At 39.4% G+C, this 22,166-nt stretch overlaps 1 protein-coding gene across 1 annotated transcript in view; it reads left to right on the plus strand.

The window, feature by feature from the left end:
• Positions 1-22,166, plus strand: part of AGK (acylglycerol kinase) — a 34,071-nt gene that overhangs the window by 6,369 nt on the left and 5,536 nt on the right. Inside the window, exons 2-12 of the mRNA XM_054386581.1 lie at positions 2,813-2,852; positions 6,788-6,867; positions 7,902-7,977; positions 9,267-9,359; positions 10,277-10,309; positions 12,253-12,347; positions 14,393-14,462; positions 15,208-15,287; positions 17,392-17,449; positions 19,552-19,699; positions 20,819-20,916. Coding sequence (XP_054242556.1) covers positions 2,813-2,852; positions 6,788-6,867; positions 7,902-7,977; positions 9,267-9,359; positions 10,277-10,309; positions 12,253-12,347; positions 14,393-14,462; positions 15,208-15,287; positions 17,392-17,449; positions 19,552-19,699; positions 20,819-20,916 — 871 coding nt within the window. The remainder of the gene's footprint in view (positions 1-2,812; positions 2,853-6,787; positions 6,868-7,901; positions 7,978-9,266; positions 9,360-10,276; positions 10,310-12,252; positions 12,348-14,392; positions 14,463-15,207; positions 15,288-17,391; positions 17,450-19,551; positions 19,700-20,818; positions 20,917-22,166) is intronic.

Raw genomic sequence — 22,166 nt, forward strand, 5'->3', positions numbered from 1 at the left:
CAATACTGCACATCTGTTTTGCTTTCGTGCCAAAATTGTGTGTATGTAGTACTAGCCAATAAGGGACAAAAAAATTAACAAAGTACTATCTTTATTATTAAATCCTCCTCTTCTTTGAGAACTGGGAAGCAGTTACATTTTCATAATCTAATATGTACCAAGACAGAAGACTCTTAAGAAGTTCCTTTTTTGCTATTTTTAACATTTTTCTAGCTGTATTTATTAATTGGTATGATTCACAGAGGACTTCCAGACCCACTTGGGGTGCTTAAGGTGAGCTATATGAGATGAGTAAAGACAAGAGCTATGATACAGGAGGACTGCTGTTCTCACCGATACAGCCCTGTGAGTGCATTTATGCCTTTTTTTTTTCTCCAGTGTGAAGATAGTAAAGTGTTGACGTAACGTTTTAAGGAAAAAAACCATTTCTGTTACCTAGCATCTTTAAGCCAAATTCAGATATCCAACTTTGAAATACGTGTCCTAAGTGAATCAGAGGGAATCCTATGAGTATGGTTGAGATAGGGTGGGACTCCGGGTGCTGAGCTACTGGAAAGGTGAAACAAATCACCCATAAATTAATGGACAGTAAGTGGTTCTTCTGGTCTTAGAACCTAAACCTCTCATTTGACACCAAAATGTTATGTGCCAGAGTAGATGTTTTCTGTTTTTCTAGAACAAAATTAGCTTAAACGTTGACATCCAAACTGTCAAACCTAATTTTCATGCCTAAGACTCCATTAAGCTGAGTCAAGCTTCCATCCTTGACAGTTGTCTTGAAGATCTTTACAGGTTGGCACAGAGAGCACAGTATCTTTTGTTTGCATCTGAAAAGTTGTGCTGGACTGCATTTTAAAGGCAATTAACACTGCAGCACAAGATTGCAGGGAGGAGTGAAATATAGTGGATGACGATGACACAGCCTGACTTCTGAACAAAACAGCATCAAGTGAAGTAAACAGATAGCATGACTTTGACTAGAATTTGTTAATAAGGTTAGGACAACAATTCTCAGGTATATCAGCTATGCAGCCATCATTTGGGGGTTCTCTTGAGTTCCCATAATATTTCAGCTTTATGTATTGAAAGTGAAATGGCTTTGCGTTTGCTCTGGCCACGCATTCACAGAGGGGGAAAACAGTCCCTCTATGAGGGTTCATGCCCTCAGCAGTGTAATGTGGACTTGGCCTGTCATGCTGTTTTGATTGAACTGGAATTAGCTGTGGCAGTGTTTAGCTTGGAACACAAACCTTTTCAGAGACTGTTGTTTTAACTAGGGTGCTTTCATTGCATTACTGCAATCCAAAACTAGTCTGTCACTCCTGTAAGTAATATTTCAGGGGCTTAATACTTATTCCTTTGGTTTTAAGGAGCAAACATGCTAGTTAAAAGCATGCCTCTGAGGAAATAAAAAAAATACCTCCTGGTGAGGTATTCATATTGTTTTCTTTTTCCATGCTTAAAGTCTTCCTTTGCCTTTTTGTTATTACTAGGAACAAACCTGTGGCTTTTTTGCTGTAGGTTTATTTTCTCAGAGCCCAACATTGCAGCATCTTTTTGTGACACCAAAAAGAACAGCTTATATAGCTCCAGGAACAGATAAATACTGTAAACTCATGGAATTGCAAAGATTGCACTTGTATTCGGGGAAAGAGGTGTGACCAAGGCCTTGCCTTCTCCTCTGCTGTTTCCATTGCAGGATTTAGCCTGATGAGCCAGGAGTGTGGCTTGTAGCTTTGTACACTTGTGGCAGGAGTGTGCTGCTTTCCTGGTCACTTTTTTTTTCTGATTGGCCTTGAATCTTTTTAATTGATGCAGTGTATTCATTTTAGTATGCTGACTATAATTATGGGCTTTTGTATTTGGTATTTTTGAGACAATAATATGGTGTCTTGCTAGGTATTGGCAAGGGCAAGATGAAAGAGCTTTTCATTTTAGCAAGCAGGGGAAGTGTCTGCATTTAGAGGACAGATGAGACTTTTGGCACTGCAGAACAGGAGTCCCTGTTTTGTCTGCAAGGGCATTTTTTGGTCTGGGGAAGAATGAAATTTTGTTCCTCACTTGGTAGCTCTGTCTCCAGTTTTCTTGCCAACTGTCCCCTTCTTGCCACATTGCTAATGCTGTCTACCAGCAATAACAAGTGCGAGGATTAGCCTGAAGTTTATTTCTGAAATGGCCATCAGTGACATATTTATTACTGATATTTTCTTCTTTGTTTCTAAACTTCACTTAAGTGAGTTGAGTGATTTCTCACCTCTCTTGAGTTACTGCTTTAGGCTGTGTTCAGACCTGGGTGAGTGGTAGGTGCTCCATTAAGATGTGTTCAGCTTTTAAGCTGGTGGAGGGAGGTGTTCTCAGTTATGCCCAAAGATTCAAGTTCATGGAAGTTACACTTAAGTCTAAAGCCCTTCTATACTACCAGAATGCTAAGTTCCTTCAGTGCAAATAACAGGCGGCATTAACATTGAAGAAAAACCCCACACCTCAGGTCTGGAGTACAGTTATGTAGCAATTTAAATCACAGTTAGGGAGTTTCTCACAGTTTATGTAATCTCAACACACTTGGTCTTTGTTTTCTGCTTTTCTTTGCTATAGAAAGGGTGTTTGTGTGCACAGGCAGAAAAAATATGCACGTATGTTTAAATGGCTGTGTTTCATCCTTTAAATGTGTTAAATAGGTCTTAAAGAACCTGTATTTTTTGTGTGGCAAAAGTGTGTGCAAAAAGGGTATGTACCTACCTTTTAAAACCAAGCAAATTGTTTTAAACTTACACAACCTAATGTCCACTCTCTTTTTTGTCTTACCTAATAGTGATAACCTGCTACGAAGAGCTGCATGCCAAGAAGCCCAGGTAATACCGTTTAAAGTGATAAAATTAGATTAAAATCTCTCTCTTATCTTGGTTGTACAGAGCTCCTGAGATTTTCCCTGTGGGCCCTCTCTACGTGACAAGCCTTATAATGGTGCCATCTGTGTTCTTTTGCTGAAGTATCAAAGGGTGGATGAGGCCTCTAGCTTGCAGCCAGGGTACTGTACCTTTCATGCCCTGACTACTGTTGTGATAGATGGTGCAGTGTTATCATTGGGGTAATCTCAGTTGCTTCTGTAGCTACCCAGACCTCCATTTCTGCAGGTATGATTGCTCCGTGCCTGTAAAGTTCTGGTAGGAAGACGATTTGTTGATAAGACAGGAAACTGAAATCTCAGATCCACCACACCAAGCGTAGTTTGGGCAGCAGCAGCACAAACTGCTTCATGTTAGTGCTCAGTGGTTGAGCCCTTGCCCTTGCTATTTGATTCTGACTTGATCAAGGGTTCTAAGCGGGATGACTGACCTAGCACTTTTGAGACCCATGTACCCCATGGGAACTTAATGGAGAGAACTCATTTGCTGATCCCCTGCAAGGAAGGTAATATTTAGTGAGTTACTCTCTGAGTATACTGACTGTTGCGTTTTGTAGTCTGTGGCCCGCATAAATTCCCATACTGTAGTATTCCCACAAAGCAATCTTGTCCGTAATAGAAGTCTTTCAGGGGCGTGTGGATGACATTACTGCCCAGGCACTGCTTACTGTCTCTCACTACCTGGGTGGTGTGCTGTAGGATTTTAAGTCTTTCTACTTCCTACAAAGTATAAACCTCCTTATCCATGCCAGATGTGGCAGGAGGTGACACAGAGCCCCTCACTGCTATGTGCTAGAGTCTGAGAAGAACTGTGAAAATTATTTTTCTCATTGAGAAACTCTTCTTGACATTAACCCTGTTTATGTGGTGCACCTGAATAATCCCAGTTTTACCCTGCTTGCTCTTGAGGGAAAGGTATTCACAGCTGCTTGATTTGGGCAATGGAATTTTATGCCAGAATAGATGTTAGGGAGCTCAAGTCTCATGAAACAATAAGAAGAATCTTTTTCTGAAAATACTACTTTCATAAATCACACTTACAGCTTCAGAATCAAAGCATTTCCAAGTCATAGTATCAGTTGTTCTTGAGTTTTATGTTTTCAATATTAATTTTTACTGCGTAATGTCAAAGTGATGGAAGTTTTTTATAGCGCCAAAAGTAGCAGTTAATACCTTAGAATTTGAAGTATGTTGACCGATTCAATATTTTTGTTAAAGGCACTATGAAACGGTATATAAGGAGAAGGTAAAAGGCTTAAATGTGTACACTGTCAAAAGGGTGTACTTGCTGAGGTCCAAGAAGATAATTTTCTTGTGGAAATCTGACTTGCCTGTTTCTTAATTCTAGTCATTAACTGATGTGATCTTCTGTTCCATTCTAAAGCCTTATTCTTACAAATGAAAGTGCAGTGTATTGTCGATAGAGCTTCCTACAATTTCAGTGGTTAAAGCCTGGGAAAATATCCTGCAGAAGACTCCTGCATTAGAAAGGAACACACGAGAAAGCCTAGTAATCAATTCTTGTTGCAATTTTCATTCTTGCTGATGTGTCAGTGCCAAATGCTGCTTGAAAATACACAGTGATTCAGCAGTAAGGCATTAAATGTCTTATACCTTGTTCAGAATAACAAACTGTAATTGTTTGAAAAATGCTGTTTTGTGTTAATAGTGCTGTGTAAGTATTGGGGGAAAAAAACAGGAAAAAGTTTAGTCTGAGTGAAGTGTGTGTGGGTCCTACTATTTTTACATCAGTTTTTAATTTTTTTAAGCCTATTTCCATGCCTTACTGATGAGGTGCCCACCTTTGCTGTAGTGGATATTCTGGCAGAGTGTTTTATGCAAAGCCTTCACCATGCATATCTGAATTTAAATACCAGTTTATGATGACAGCCTTAGAGTGGCAAATGACCATAGAAAGATTCTGTAATAAAGAACTCATTTATCATATTTTAAACTACTTACACCTCCTTCTCTGGGATAAGCCAGTGTCAGCTGACTGTGGACTTTCTTTGCAGATGTGGTCTTGCTGATTTACTTTGTTACTAAGCTTTTGCCATGTGTTAAAAGAGATCCTGTTTAGCTGGCAAACAATTCACTCCATGAAGCAGGGATAGTTTTCCATAAAGGAATGTAGTTTCTGTTAGTATTCATAAAGCATTGTAAAGCCTTTGTATAAAGGGTTTTGCATAGTTGCAAAATAGTTATTGTCATCTTTGAAGTCCAGAAAAGCAGTATCTGGAAATGTGCATTTGACAAGGAAGTGAAAAAGGTATTGGCTTTCCTAAATTATACCTTCACATATATATATATATTTAATAACCATTTCTAATATCTAGCTTTAAGTTGTTTTTCCTTGTGTTGTGCTCTGAAAAATGACTCCTAGAATGCTACATTATTATTATTTTATTTCCTGTCTTAAAAATCAGCATTTGCTTTAGAAATACCCTTGTATATAACATAAATGTCTAAGTCTATTACATAAAGAAGTGATTGTGTCATTACTCATAAATTCTTTTAAGCCTTGTTAGGTTGTTTAGAGAAAGCAAATACATCACATAGTGCTCCCCAAGCAAATAATTAATTGTTTCTAACAGCTGTAACATGATAGAGGTCTCCTGTATTTCCCAGTTCCCATCCAACAATTGCAATAAAATAAGTCGGTCTGTTTTCCAGCTGATCTTTGAGTAAAGCTTAAGAGCTACCAATTTATTTGCCTTTGTTTTGAGATTCCTTTACGCTCCGCAACTTCTCTCATCCTTTCACTTTCTGGAAGAAGAAATTTGATGGCTTTAAGCAAGGCAATCAAATGTATGCTGCTTTTAATTGAAGTCTCCTGAGCAAGGTTGGCAAGGAAAATTAACTATAAATTTAAACATCTAACGATGACTATAATCTACTCTGTTTTGTATACAATATCCTCCTTCTTCAATAAAAAATTCTTGCTAGGAGGACTGACTTTCATGATAAAGGGGGGAGAAAACCTAGATGTCTCATGTTCAGCGCAGTTGTCTTTTGGCCCTACATTATTTCTGGGACTTCTGGCTGGTCCTGCTGAATATGTTGTCATCCTTATACTCAAAACCAGTTCAATTTGGTGTGGTAGTGTAGATGCCTTTAGGTGACCTAAAAGATATTTACAGAGCGGGAAGTCATATGTGTAGAGGTAATCTGTGTAGAAGCTTTACTTTTTCTTACCTCCCCTGTGCTGAAAAGCTGTGGAAATAGGTACAAATGACTGAAAGGTACAATAGGCTGTATGGGCTAAATCTTGAAGAATTTAAAATAGAGGCATCTATTCAGAATTGGATTAGAAGTTAAACGTGAATTAAGTGATTTTTATATGGAGATAAGAGAAAGAAAAAAAAATGTCAGAGAAACAGTGAGCTTGCTTATAGGTTAAGGCAATTATCTTTCATATCTTTAAAAACATAATCCTAGAAAATACACAGATGAGCTGAAAAGTTACAAGAAATGAAGTACAGAAGTGGAAAAATATGCAGAAAGAACATGGCAGGAAGGTGCATGAGAATTGCATAAGGAAGAAATATCAAGTAACCTTGGAGTCAAGGATATCTCCCTGGATCTCTGCCCATAGCAGAAAACCAGAGGTTGACAGAAATGCAGTGGTGTTAGAATTGTAAAAATGAACTGAAGGGTGCTTGTGACAGTGGTGTGAGCTGTGGCTAGGAGTGCAGGTCTTTCAGTAGCAGGCCTGTGCCATGGCTGAAGATGGAAATCATTTGAATGTCATGAGGCTTAAAAGCAGCCAATTCACATCTACTGAGATGCATTATTTTGAACTGTTTTACAAATGTACTTTAAGTACAGTGACAGACTTTAAGTGCATAAAACAAACTGAACTTTGCTCTTTCTCTTACTCAGGCTTTTGGCAACCAGCCGATCCCTTCCAGTATGCCCCTGAAGAAAGCAACAGTGTTCCTCAACCCAGCAGCTTGCAAAGGGTAAAATTCCCCCTTCCCCACACTCATACATGAGACACTCTTTCTGTACTTTTGTTCTGCCATCCACTATAAAAGTCAGCTAGGATTCTGAGCTCATTTTTAAATCCCTCTGATGTCAAGCTCGTGCTATGTAACTGCCAAACTTTACTTCACCAAAAATACTGGAATGAGAAATAAAACTAAATGTTTGAGTTGAAAGAATGATTTCTAAATATATGTATATTTTCAATTTTTCTTTTATCCTGTGTTTTGACCTTTGTCATTGCTTCGTATTCCTTCCAAACTTCTGTGTGCTCATTAGCAGGAAAATCGTGACCTTGGGTATGGTGTGTGTCTGTGCTGGTCAGCCAAGCTTCATATCAGTTGCATCTTGGGGAGGGGCAGGGAGTTGATAGTAACAATATGAAAGGATTAATATATCTGACGTGGAAGTGCTTGGACTTAGGTGCATTTGTTCAAAACATCACTAGAAAATGCCAAGTGTTAACAAATTAAGTCTCTGACTTTTAGTCTCATGTTCCTACTTGTAAGCAATTTATAGTTAATGGTGTAATTATTTTATTGTGCACTTCCAGGCAGAAAATGCATCAGTCCTTTAGCAAAAGAAGGTCGGATAAAGTGTTGGTTCTAATCTTATGTAATAATATGTAACAGTAACTTTTTTTAAATGTTTCTGAAAACCTAAATGAGCGTTCTTCGTGGTCTTAAGCCTGGTGCTCTGCAAGTCATTAACTTTCTAAAAATATGATTTTCTGGAGATGTTGTCTTGTTTTGGTGGGATTTTTAAAGTTATTTTTGGAGAAAGGTAAATAACCTCTTCTGCATTTATTGAAACTGCAAAAAAACCTGACGTCTGAGATAGGAGTCTAGAAATATAATACATTTGGACCAAATGAAATCTCATCTTTGCTGACTGGCAGGTTGAGTGATTGTGTAGCTTGTATGCTCATTTTTAAATAGATTTCTTCTCGTTACTCATTTCTTTCTTTTCTTTTACATTTATTTATTTTATTTTTTGCTCTTGTTATTTTTAGCAAAGCCAGGAACCTTTTTGAAAATAATGCTGCTCCAATTTTGCACTTATCTGGCTTGGATATAACTGTGGTTAAGGTAAGAACCTTAGAATTGTGAGACATATCTGTATCAGCAGAACCTATTGTCTGCTCTGCTTTCTCCCCTTGAAGAACTTAAATTAAATTCTAGATGCATTTGAAATTCTCAGTTGCCATGTAGACATCTCATAGGAAGAAAGAAATGCTGAGATACTAATCTGGTACTTAGAATCTCCTTCTTAATTTGCAGTTAATTTATAAACTGTGTACTGAGTGATTTGATTTTCAGCTGAAGCAGTACATGTGCTTGTCTGTCTGTCTAAAGCAGCCCTTCTATAATTCATGTTTGAGAGAAAACTCTCTAAATATTTGAGTGCTGGCTAGTGATGCATGCCCATCACTGTTGAAATTATCAATTCAGCCTGAACTTGCACAATGCAGAAATGAGGAACCTTAGCATGCAGTGGAACTGTTCAGATGATATTAAAATAAGCTTTTCTTTTTGCACTGAAAATATTTCAGTGTATGTGTAAATAATTCAATGTTTCCATCACAAAAGCAAAATACTGAGATCTAAACGGTGTGAATTGGAGGATTTTGGAAAGAGAAGAAGTAGTAAACATGAAGGCATTTTCATCTTTTCAGGGTTTTTAGGCTATGTTATGTGGATGGTTTAATAGTCACCGTGTCCTGTGTTCTATATCTTTCTGTCTGGGAATCTCTTTCACAAAGTTTGGTCTTAGAATACTGTTCTTATTAATGCCTTTCTCTGGTTATTAAAAATACATAGTCCCACCCAAGGAGAAAAAACTGACACTTCATAGCTTCAAACCCAGCAAGTTTGCAAAGTGAGGCTGGACCAGTAACTCAAAATGCAAAAACCAGTTTTGATGGTTTAGAAAGTCAGCGTACTCTCTACTGCCAAACCTGTTGCCAACAGCAGCAGCCTTTTATGTGGCTGATGCTGTGTTTCAGGAGATGCACTTGAGCACTTGGCTGATAAAGATGTTGGAACTTGTTCTGCAAGAGTGTGGTTTGCCTGTGGTTTTGTTTGTGTAGAACTACCTGGAAACATGATTATTGCTGTGATAGGCTAGATCCATTGAATAAGATGTACTCTGATATTTCATTTAGTCTTTGCGTGTGTGTGTTTGCTTGCACATACTGTACTAGGCATGCAAGTCACAAGACATTTCAGTGAACATAAGTAATGCACAGTACTGTGTGCTGCTATTAGAATAACTACTAGGCAAATGGGGAGGGTTTTTTTTTTTTTTTAATATATATGTAAGGGAAATCCTAGAAATAGTCACTTGAGTTCTCATGTTGGCATTTCTGTTTTTTCAGACTGATTATGAGGGACAAGCAAAAAAGCTGCTGGAATTGATGGAGAACACAGATCTGATCATTGTTGCAGGAGGAGATGGCACAGTACAAGAGGTACTCCAGAAGCTTTGTCCTGGCTGAGAGTGAAAAAGATTGAGTCAGGGTGAAGTAACAACATCTATGACAAGAGACTTGTCCATGTTAGTGTCTGTATTTTCAGTCACTGTTATAATCTCAATGGGGACAAGAAAACTCTGATAGTTTCTATTAGTCTAAAAGCAACAATGAGAGTGTAGGCAGAAAGAGCACAGAAAGAGTGTGGGCAATATAACTATCTTCCAGAATTTTATTCCAGAATGAGAAAATTATGTGGGGATACATGATTCTAACTTTTTCTTTCTGTGTGGTGTAGCTGTAATGCTTTGATTTTCAAAGTTCATTCTTGTCTGTACTCTCCAAGAGGAATGCAGGCTTTGCTAACGGCGAATCAAATAATTAAAAATCATGTGGCAGTGATAACAAAGCATGGTATGTATTTAATAAATGCCTGTTGTCAAGGTGATTAATAACAGAAGCAAACTACCAGCAGAACTGGGGCATACTCTATTTTTCAAGGAAGGCTGTGTTTTATTAAAGCGTTTCCTGGAATGCTAACTACTGACATCATAAGGCAGAGGCTAAATGAGATACAGTGACCTTAAGATAAAGTGGTCAGAATACATCTGCAAGTTCTTCCTAGTCTTAGAATTTATTATTGTTAATTGCATACTGACCAGTGCTATTTTTGCATTATGCAGGGCATTATTTGTGTTAAAATATTTGTGCTGGCATTAGTTGTGGTGCCAGCATGCACTTGCTCCTAACCCTGCTCTTGCGACCATGTTTGCACGTGGTGGAAAGGTGGAAACATGCTTCCTATCCCATGTGAGCAACTGTTTTCCACGAAGTAGATGAGGGTATGGATTTCATAGCTTTCTACTGTAACCAAAAAACCCCAATTCTCAGAGCTGAGCAATTCCCATGTTTTTCAGGTCATAACTGGACTTCTCCGCAGAGCAGATGAGGTGAGGACGTGTTACTTATAAAATTAAGTTTGGTTCTTTTTCTTAGAGGGATTATTTTGTGCATCCACTTTCATGGCTTCAGCTGTCTTCTACAGGTAGTTGCTTACTGATCTGGAGCTGGCTTGCTGTTTAATACATCAGCCATGCTTGTGTCCTGCAGCTCTGCCTGTTGTTCTTCATTCTCTTTCTCAGGGAGTGCAGTGGCTCCCAAGCCACGGCTTTGGGAAGTTTCCAGCATCAGAGCAGGGATTGTGGAGAAGCCAAGTGCACAACTTTCAAAGACCTGTGGACCAGCTGTTTATGCTGCTTTGTTTGGCAGACGTGTCAGGCAACAGTTTTTCTTGTATTTTATCTTGTATACAGGCTTGAAACCAAATCCCTTCATGGCTGTGCTCCTTTAGCTTTGAGATGGCTTTGCTGTTTCTCAAGCAGCGAATGTCTACCTATGCAGATGGCTGCAGAAAGCAAATTTTAACCTCTCAAGGTGGATTGCTCCGGATGGAAATGAGAGAGATTTTTCTTTTTAGAGGGAGGACAGTGTTATTGAAGAAAGGAGGGAATCTTTGTTCCCAAAACCTTCTGGCAGGAGCTGGCAAAAACTCAATTAAATGATCCAGGCAAGATTATGATGATATCCTTGGCAGCTCGAATTATATCTGTTTAGGCAGTTGCTTTGTCTGGATGTTAAAAGAGAAACTCTGCAGCCAGTATTTTTAAAGGGACACTGGCTGTATCAATTCTGAGACATCAATGTTTTTAATATTATTGTAGTTGGCCCCTATGACTGCTGTAGTCTAAAGACGCTGTGGGGAAAGACAGAGGTTTAAAGGCTTTACTGGCTGGCTTTTCTTCTCTGTTTTGCTTATTGTCTTGATGTAGCTTGAGTTGATTTTGCAGTAGCATAGAAAATTCTGCATCCTGCGCTATTTTGGGTGGAATACTGCATTGTACTATTGCCACTGTGTCCCTTTATGTCTTTGGCTGGGGAATTCTTCTTGTCCTTCACACCACTCTGTCCTGGGAGTAGAGATCTGCAGTTCAGCCCCCTGACTCTGTGCTCTGCTTTTCACTTGGGTATGCCATACCACTCTTGCCTGTATAAGAAGAGCCTGTTCCTAGCAACCAGAGGAGCACATCATGACTGCATGAGCTGCAAACAGCCTGTCATCTGCGTGCTGTAAGACAGCTCTGAAGAAAATGAGAGAAGGGTGTTGGAGATGTGTTAAGGCTTGCAGGTGACACAGAGATAGCAAGGAAGAGCGGATGGGCATGAAGTGAGAGGGGTGTTACTTAGTTGGTGCAGATTTGCAGTATCACGGTGCTGCTGGCAGCAGTGCCCAGGAGGAAGATCATGCATTGTAATGTATGGTAGTTTACACTGATTCACTGACACGCTTCAAGAAGCACAGTTTATTATGAGGTATAGTGGAATAACTTGCTCCTTCAACAAGCACTTTGGCTGAACTGTGGTACAGAAAAATAAGCATGGTCAGTGACTTCCAAAAACTAGACCTTCTGCTGTTTCACGATTCAGGCACCAGAGAAATCAATTAATTTCCTTAACTGAGAAAATCTTTGCCATGCAAGGTTACTCTGTCAGAGGGGGATTTCTACAATGGTAAATGAGATTCAGGGCTTGCAATGCCACCATCAGTATTAAGAAAGATGGCAGATTGCTGACAGAATCCATGCATTAGTTAGGATGTCCCTGCCAACCTGCATGTAGCATTGCTCTTAATGATTACAGAGAGCTCCTTTGTACCCAGTTGGCAGTGGTAGATTCACAGATTGAGATACCATGTTCTGAGTTGTTCTCTAGTACTGCCTCATTTAAGGAAGTGCCTGGCTGCTTAGTGCCAAAGGGGTGATACCAGACATAGCAGTGATCTCCACACAGAAAACTTTGTTAAGCTGATGTTAATTTGCTCTCCTCATGTGTCCAGGCTGTCTTCAGTAAGATTCCTATAGGATTCATTCCTCTTGGGAAGAACTGCACTCTGAGCCACACACTCTATCCTGAGAGCACAAACCAAGTCCAGTAAGTATTACATGTTTCTGGAAGGGGTATTTTTTTTCTGTTTGATTTCAAGGAGCACTGCTTCTCAGTAGCATGATACTTTTTCTTTTTTCTTCCATGTTACATAGAAGTTGGCAGTCTCTGAGCAGAGCTTGATGATTCTCTGGACTTGCTTGAGTTAATGACTTCCAAAAACTGACTAAAAATTAGGAGAAGGAAATGTATGTATGATTGGAACATGAAATAATTTCTGTGGCTAATATTTCTGTGATCGTGTGGTGCTTAGGGTTTGGCATGCTTAAAAGAAAAAAGATAACTGTTAGAAATATAGTAGCAGGGATATGACAGAATAAAACAAAAAAAGCCCTTTTTCCATCTCTTCTCCAGTTTAAGAATTCTAGAAACCAACCTCAGAATAACCTGATTAGCTCCTGCGAAGTAAAGCTTACAAGCCTATCTTTGTGGGAAAAGTTGGGTTTCCATTACTAACTTCTTCAGGGTTTCTTGCTTGTCCTTGTCATGGGACTAATGCTGGCAATTCTCCAAAAGCCTTACCTGTCAGCATCCAGTCTGGCAGTATTTGTTGCCTCCATTTCAGTTAGTAGTAGGTTTGGTTTGTCCACTTTTAAAGTAAAAAAGCTAGTCAACTAATCTTTCTTTTTGTCACACTTCATTTCTTTTCAATTTTCCTTTTCTTCTCCTCCCATACTAATGAATATATTTCTCCGTGCTCCTGAAATCTGCTCACTCTGGTTCTCCCAGTAACTCATTAATATTCTTCTTTGCGGAACCCTTGCTGGTATCCATCATACATAAAACCCATGAGCCAACTGGCATAACATCCTTCATTAAAACTACCAGAGTGCTTTGAAGCTCAGCAAGATGGACAAGGCTGCAATCAGCAGCTAAGATTAAAATAATAATTTATGTTTGGATTCTAAAGAAGCTCTTTGAAACGAATGATCTTTTTGTCCTGAGGTAATGAACTGTGCAGGTGAGACTGCAGCATATTGGTGAAGTTGGAAGGAATTTGGTCAATAGGCTGCTTAACAACCCACACCAGTAACAGAACCTGGCTTAAGAACTGCTGAAATGTTATTTTTAAAAGAAATATTTGGGTTTTTTTTCCTTCAGCACTATTAAATCTTACCTTTGGAGTACAGGAACTGTAGAGATCTCACAGAAAGATAAGAGGAGAAAAGAAAAGCTGAGAGAAGAACAACTTCCTTTCTCTGTCTCAGTATTCTGAGCCTGACTAAGCCAGGGGTAATTTCTCATGCTGATTCATGTGACTGTTAGGCTGGATTGGAAAACTGCATTTAGTTTTCATTGGTGTTTTGCTGTCCAGCTGAGACACTGTAGATGTGTGCAATGTGGAACTGAAATTTTACCCAACTTTGAAAACAAAGAAGGAGTTTTAATGAAAGGTTCGATCATACAGACTTCTTTGTAAACTTGAACACTTTGGTTACAAAATCTTTAGTACCATGCTCCATGACTTGAAATGAGAAGGTGCCTTAGCTACGGTCCACAACTTCATGGAGACCAAATCCGTATGAGTACTGCTGATAGGTAGATTTATGTTGATTAAAACCTTTTAAACCAATTAACATACTAAGGCAATTGAATTCCAGACACATGATCTAAGACCATTCTCATGACCATTCCCTTTTCTCTCACATTGTTACACTTGACACCAACAAAATAAACCCATGATTTGGGACCTTAGTGTGTTAAGGATCCAAAACAGCACATGTTGATCTGCCAGATTAGCTGAAGACGTCAGGATCTGTGAAGAGCTTAGACTGAGAACTTCCTTTTGTTTTCAGGTCTTTTGCTGTTTGTTAGGATGCAGGCTTTGTCGTGTGTTACAGCCACCCAGTTTGCTTTCTGGTTTCAAGAAAATGCAGCACTTCGTCAGAGTTCTTCCCTTGATGTTGTGTTTGTTGCAAAAAAAAAAAAAAAATCCCACCTGAACTCATGGGGTTTGCTGGAAAAAAGTATAATTTTAAAGCTTACTCTTTTCCTTCTTTTTTCTCTTTGATTCTGTCCTGTTTGTTTTGCAGGCATATTACTAATGCTACATTGGCCATTTTGAAGGGAGAGACAGTTCCACTTGATGTCTTGCAGATCAAGGTAAAAGCATCTGCTGATTTGGCACCCAGTGTTCCTGAAACTTTCCTATTCTCATGTTGTTCTGTTTACATGGACTGCTTTTCCTTGGGGTCATACAGTCAGGAAGTTTGGTTTAGGATATCAGCAGTTCTGGTGACAGTCATTTCTCTACCATATGCTATGACATCAGATAGTCTAAAATGAAGAAAACTCTAGAATGCCTGGAGGGGGTTTTTTTTTGAGTATTGGTGAATACAAAACTTAGTAACACCAATATTTCTGTAGAAATGGTGAGAAATAACAATAGTTGCCTAAACTGATTTAATGCATTTGTATGTATTGTGGAGTTAATAGCTTTCTTTCACAAACTGAAAAATCTGAGGTGGGAAAAGCTTTGACTATGCTTATTACGGTTTTTGAATATTATTTTTCTGTTATGTTGTAGAATGGACATTTCTGCAGCAAGAACTGTGCAGAGCTCCTTGCTTTTGGCTGACTATCCACAAAATGAAATGGCTTTTGTTGGGTGTGAAGTCAAACTTTAACCTCTTCAAACTCACCTGTTCCTCTCTTGCAACAGATAGGCTGCTGCCAGACACATTCTGCTTAGCTTTATTGCTGTTAGCTATGAAAATTCACTTTCAGGATTAATCACTAATTGCATTTTTCTAGCTGCAAAAAAAACCACAAACACAAACCAAAACAAACTGAAAATTGGACACATGATAAGAGAAAACAATCCTGCGATGTCTGTTTTTCTTTACAGGGAGAAAAAGAACAGCCTGTGTTTGCAGTGACTAGTTTAAGATGGGGATCTTACAGAGATGCAGGAGTTAAAGCTAGCAAGTAAGAAAATACTGAATTTTGAAACTGTTCCTTTTTTAGCATCTGTTGCCCAAAAAGACATGTACCTCACTCTTGTAAAGAAATGGTTTTTTTGGTTTTTTTTTTTTTTTGAATGTAGACATTTGACAGGCAGAGGCACCCCCTCTTGTTAGGTTTCACATTACACAGATGCAAATTTGTCATTTGAGGTAAGTACTTATTTGGTGTTCACCTGTTCTTTTAAGTATTTACTTTCAGCTTGTCTTGTGGTGCCCACTTCTGGAACTTTATTCAGAGTGTATCAGTGGGAAAAGAACTCCCTTGAGTAAAGTCTAAGTAAAGTAATTGCCCATTGTTGTTCATCAGCTGCCAATGAAAAGATGCACACAGACTCTGTAACTCAATCCCAACAAGGGACATTAGATGCAGTAGAAATGCCCTTCAATTCCTGCCAGATATGGCATAGACTCTCTTGTCTGATGACTATTCTCTGAATGCTAAACTAATAATTGTTGGGCCTTCTCCAAATGGACATTTAGTATGCCACTGTTAGTGTATCAAATGACTGGCATTGTCTGGTGAAGGAGCAGCCAGGCCAAAGCAGTTCACTGCTCAAAGCGTTGTGGAGGAACTGCAGCATGTGCCTCTGCTGTGCAGCTACGAGGAAATACCAAGTGTTTTTTTTGAATGAGCTATGTTTGTCAGAAAGCAAGAGGTAGCTGACCTCTAGAGTCTTACCTGGAAAATATCTGAGTAGGTTTGAGAGGTGATGTGGGATGGACGACATGCCGATGTTTGTTCCTGGGAAGCAAGGGACATTCTTATGGTAGCTTGTATAGGTGCTGACTTGGCTGTGCTGCAGACTCTCCTGCTAATTGCAGTCCCAGGATTAAGAAAGTGCATTTCTTTCCTCTACACTCTTACTAGGCTTCCTAGCCATGCCCTATTCTTTGCCTAGTGTCAGCCTGCAGCAGTTCCATTCCTTAGGAGTTTTTTGGACTCAGTACCGGAGGCCTAACAGCACCTCTTGTATGTGGGAAGGGGTGAACATACTCAGACCTCGTGCTCTTCCACTGGTGTTTTGGGATGCAGAGAAGACATGCACAGCCTGGAAACCATTTCAGACACAAATGAATGGGTGCTCAGAGTCAGCCTGGGACAAGAGCCATGTGTGCATGACCTGCTCTTATACTTCACACCATCCAGTTTTGGTCCCCATGAGAGATGGATTATTGAGCTAAATAAACATTTGGTGTATTCCAGTACAACTGATCTTACACTGATAAGAAGACAATTACTACAAAGGGAGTTAAGCTGTAAGTCAATTTCAGAAAGTTCTCTGACTGCCACTCTGCTAAGCAGTGTCCTGGTGGAGACATGGTGCTGTTTAATGTTTTTGAAGTTTTATTATTATACAGACAGTTTCATGGCTTGGTGGTAATGGTGTAACAATTCATGCCTTAGTAGTTAATGATATACTCGGATCTGCAGTACTCTTGAGCTGGTGGCATTTAACGTGTTTTGTTGACCTTCTTTGGTGGAAGACAGTGATCAAAATGTGTGCCAAGCCTGCCTAAATATAGTCACATCTTTAGATTCTACAGAACGCTGTATAGCTGACAGGATGTTTATTTTCTAAAACGCTGATTTTGATCTAAGAATTGTTTGGGGCAAATGGATGTTTGCTGGCTCTGGGTTTGGTTGTTTGTTTTTTTTTTTGTTGTCGCTGAAGCTGTTGATTTTTGTTTGCTTGTTTCCCCCAACTTCATTCTTTATTGCGTATTGTGGAGATGCATCCCACCAGCTTTTAGAGCACAGACCTTTAAATCATTCCCAGTTGTGTCACATAACGAGGTAAAACTCTGCTACTGAGATGTCACTCTGCCTGTAGTGAAGATTGTATACTGCATTCTTTTGGCCTGTAACTCAGGGAGGGATGTCACTGCTAAGCTGCTGGTGAGGTGTAGAAAATACCTTACATTATAACAAAGCTAAATGTTGTAGGGGATTGCTAACTTCAGTGGCAAACAAGTCTGTGTGCTCTGACTGCATTGAAGGTTTCTCTCTTTCCCAGTATTGATCCTAGTATCCCTGGGTATCTTAGAAGTACTTTTCTTTTTTTCAGGTACTGGTACCTTGGACCTCTGAAAACCAAAGCAGCTCACTTTTTCAGTACATTTAAGGTAAAGAGTCACTGTGAGAAAAATGTTTTTGTATTTGAAAAATGAAAAGGCTGACTATGCTTTGTATAATTTATCTGTAAGCTTTTTGTGTAATATTCTGGTAACTGTAAAACAAGAGTGAAACTTGATTTGTTAAACCTACCAATTTATAGACTACACTTCTGAAGAGACAAAGGGGAGGAGGAATTCTTAGAAAAATTTCTTCACTAAGTATCTGTTGCTGCAGGATCACCAGGGGAGCCAGCAACCACCTTTGAAACTGGAGAGCAGTAGTGGTGCTGGAGATAACCATTAAAATGCTCTGTCACCTTTTCTCAACAGTCTTTCTTATGGTAACATCTCATTCTCATTTTTTTTGTCTGGCAGAAGTGTCTATTTAGACTTCTTATGCACGTTGATAATCGGGCTTCCATATGTGGTAAAATGGGCATGAAGATTAATAGCTTATAGTGCACCTTCAACTCCTGCTTAAAGTTGATTCTAGAAGGATTAAAATTTGGCCTGCATGGAAGGTGAAGCATTTTCATTCACATGCTTTTCCTGTTCTCCAAACATATAAGGAGCTTCATGAAAAGCTATGGAAATACCCAGGAGGGTATAGTGCAGTCCAGTCATGCCATCTGTCACAGTGCCAATGCTTCCTTTATGGTAAACTCCTGTAAAAATGAATTAGATGGTAATGTGTCCATGAAAGACTTCCCTTTTTTTTTTTTTTTTTTTTTTTTTTTTTTTCTCCTTTTTCCTCCTCCCCAGGAATTTTGAGATGATGATCTGTGTGCTGGCATTTTAGGTAGAAACCTATTACTCAGTTCTCTCCAGCTCCTTTCTCACTTTTTGTTGAATCCTTAGCCTCAGTTAGTGGCAGTGACAGTGGATTTCACTGGTGAGCTATTCATTGTACATTAAAAAGATGCTTTTAACCTGCTGAAGGTTAAAGTGCCCACAATTTCTGCTATTAAGACAGAAAAGTTTATACCTGTTCTCCCCTAACTGTGGTATTTGATGCTTCATGTGCCTGTGGTGTTATCATTTTGTTAATTTCTATAAGAAGTGGCCCCAGCTTGTTGAGCTTAATCTCTTCCTGGTGGCTTGTCTTTGTCACTGTGCACTTCATCTTTTTTTCGTTTTGCTGCAGCTGCCCTTTGAAATAGGATGACCTCTAGTTGAAAACAGAGTAAGGGGAAAGAACTCTTTCCTGATATTGGTAGAGGCATTGTGATGAGCATTATCATATCTTCTAAAGGATACAGGCTTAAATCATCATAGCATTGCTGGTTTCTGCTTTAATTGTTAATACTTACTGTTTGTATTTTGCCCTACTGATGAAACTGCCATTTGCCCTCTTTGTTATGCCAGTATAATAGTGGAGTCTTTTCTTGCTCTCAGCAGTGTGAGGTGAATTAGCTTAACAACCTGTGCTGTATGATCCAAAACTACTTCTAAAGTTTTATGCACAGAAAAATAATTCTACTGAGTACATGTGGACTCTTGGCTGGGTTGTTTCAGCATCTACATTTGAAAACCAGTCATATTATTCCCTATGTAAGTCTTGTGAGCATTTCAGAAATTTTTTAAAACAAAATGAGAGGAAATAAATGTTGTCAGCATCTGGAAATATTTCATGAACTAAGGTTCTTCCATAGTCCATCACTGTCTGGCACTGGAATCTGAAATATCACCATGAATAATTAGTTACTTTTTAAAAATTCTCCTTCCCCCATCCCTCCTCAGATGCTTTACAAAGCTCACCTTGCTTGCCTTAAGATATGTTGTGTCACTGTCTGTAAGCACCTGATTTTGATTGTTTGAGTAGTTGTAGAACAAAGGTCTGCCAGGTTTTAGTGCCCCTTGGCTGCACACAGCACTGTAGTGTTTGTCTGTTTGTGCTAGACCCCATTGTGCAGCTGCTCTTTGAGGTTGCCTTTGTGCTATGAAGGAACCAATTGTGCTTTCAAACATTAATGTTGACCTTGCCGGTTTTGGCTCTGCAAAAGTACTTGGGAGCACGGAATAAATAGGCTGAAGGACTAAACAGAATAAATAGGTAGATGCTAAACAAAAGGCCCTTTATCTTCTGTGTTTCCATTCCATGTAAATCCAAGGAATGGCCTCAGAAACATCAAGCTGCTCTCACGTATCTGGGTCCAACTGAGAGACCTCCAGAAGAGCCAGAGGAGAAACCATCCAGACCTCCTTTGTATGTGAGGCTTTACAGACGACTTCGGTTGTACTGGTCACCTCCTCCCAAAGGTGAGCTGTATATTTTGGTATAAACTCCCAGGCAGGCTTTACTTCTCTAATGAATGGGGAGGTGTCATGCTTTACTTTCCTGCTCTCTAATTTTTATTGTATTACTATTTTTTAATTATTTATTAAAACTGTGACATTTTCAGGATACTTAGAGTGCTGTTTGCCCGAAGTGGAACAGAGCAGTCCTGCCAGAGCTTGTGGTTTCATGAGCAAAAGTGTGTTTGTAAAGAACCTGGGGCATTCCCTGGGTTCATAGTTTGTTGCCATTGCTATGGAAGTCTCCATAGGTGATATTTGGCACTTACGGGCAAACTTCTTGCAGTCTTCTTCCTGTTAGAAGAAGGAGGAGCCTCCTCCTGTTAGTATTCTTAGTGAGCTGGTGAGAAAGGAGCAGCCCTTGTGTTTCAGGGTGGAGGGAGCTGCTAACACAGAGAAACAAGTGTTACTTAAAATAGAAAAACAAAGCTTGGGTCATGCAGAAGCTTTAAGTTTCTCTTAGTACATTAAATTTCTTTCTCTAACATTTCTTTTCTGAGTGCTTTGTGAGCCTCTCTTTGGTTGTTAGCTAGGCAGTGCATGTGGCAGACTGCAGAAGGAAAGGGAGCATGTATTTTGTGCAATCCAGTGTGATAGAAAGTCCTTCTCATTCCTTCTTGGCTATCAGAGGTGATTTAGACAGAAGCATGAACTATGTGACTTTTATCTGACAACTGAACTGTGGAGTTTCCACCTGTAGAGAGTACATCTCACCACAGCATCTTCAGCACTGGATTCCAGGGTTTTACTAGCAGTGCTTCAGGTGTTTTCTAAAAGTTCCTGTAGTACTAGCCCAGAGGATCTGTTAATCCTTGGGCATAAGGACTCACAGGGCTGCTATATAATGTGCTTGATAGTTTTTCCTGCTATTGTGTGAATGCTGGTGCTATTTTTTCCCTTTCCTTCAATACTCACAAGCTCCCTTTTTCTTTTTTTTGAGATACTGACCTTTGAAAGAGGTAAAACCAGTGGCCACAATGGACTTGAGTGATTTTTGTGGTTGGCATTGATGTTTTGTGCTTCTTAGCAGTGAAATGATCTGTGTAGTTAAATTCCACTTAATGATATCTTCTGGATTTGCAGAAATTCCCCAGGAGGTCTCCCCGGAGGACTGGGAAGAATTGAATCTCTCCACTATTGAGCTTTCCATTGCAACTCGGAACAGGCAGCTGGATCTGATGGTAAGGACATAGCATAACTGGATTCCAAATGCTGCCTGCCTACAGCTTTCCTTTCTTGCTAACCTCCCATTCTTGTGTCTATATAAATAAAACTTTGTGCAAGGAGGTGCCCGTGACTGAATTCAGGGATGGGCAAGTATCAGAGCCAGCGTAAAAGCACGAGAGACCCACATAAAATTAGGAGGACTCTGTACAGGAAAGGACAGGGGCCACACTGAGTTTGAGGGACAGGGAGTGCTGGTGGTTGTGGAATAGCAGAACCAAGGGAGCAAGGAAACTGTTCCTGTCATAACCTATCAGCATGCGCCTGCTATTCATTTGCTGTTTTCAAACCTCTCTTTGGCTTATGTATGTGTTTTGGTGACACTCTATAGCTGTGGAAGCCATTTGGATAGATGTCAGTCTTCAACTTTACTGGAGAATGGTAACAGTGATCCTGTACTGGTGAGCTGCTTTTCATGTTTTCCTCTAGGAAAACACTGCCACTACACCCAGATTAACAGAAAGTGTTGAACTTACTGCAGTGTGTTTCTTAAGAACCTGAAAATTTGTGGTACATTGACACATTATCTTTGTAGGATCAAATGAAAAAAACAGCCAAGCAAATCCAGGCTTAAAATTTCCTCCTGTTTTCTCCTTACAATGTACTGCATAGATTTTAGTTTATTCTTCATCAGGGGCTTATGATTTGGATCACCAGTGTCCTAGTTATGGTAGAAGCTAGATGGAGACCAGTATTTGGATTATTTTTTTTTTAAGTGGTTTCTAGATGGCACTTGAACAGAATGATTTTGGTTGCTGAACTTGGTTATAGTCAGTGGTGTAAAGTACAAGTATCATATTGCACAGACTAGCCCTTAACATCTTTATTTTTTTTCTTTCCTTCTTCTCCTTTATGCCTTCAAAATGCACTTTAGTACTGGTATTAAACAAAGCAGTGATGCAGGTTTCTCAGATCTCTCACCCAGCCTAAAGAAACGGACAAGTTTATGGTAGGGCAGTGGTAGTGTTTTGTTTTTAGAGCTGGAATTATCTTGATACTGCATCTTTTCTTTTCTTGATAGCTGTGAACCCCTTATAACTGCTTTTAACTCCCATTCTTGAAACCATTGTCCCTGTAGCCATCAAAGCTGAACAACAGCTCTCTCAAATCAATACCAGGGCATGCCTGCTGAATATTGTCAGCCACTCCTGTCTTCCTGTCTCATCTCATTCATGCCTAGGCTGCCCTGTTGAAGAGAACCTCATAA

This window comes from Indicator indicator, chromosome 14 (genome assembly GCF_027791375.1).
Source record: "Indicator indicator isolate 239-I01 chromosome 14, UM_Iind_1.1, whole genome shotgun sequence".
NCBI lineage: Eukaryota > Metazoa > Chordata > Aves > Piciformes > Indicatoridae > Indicator > Indicator indicator.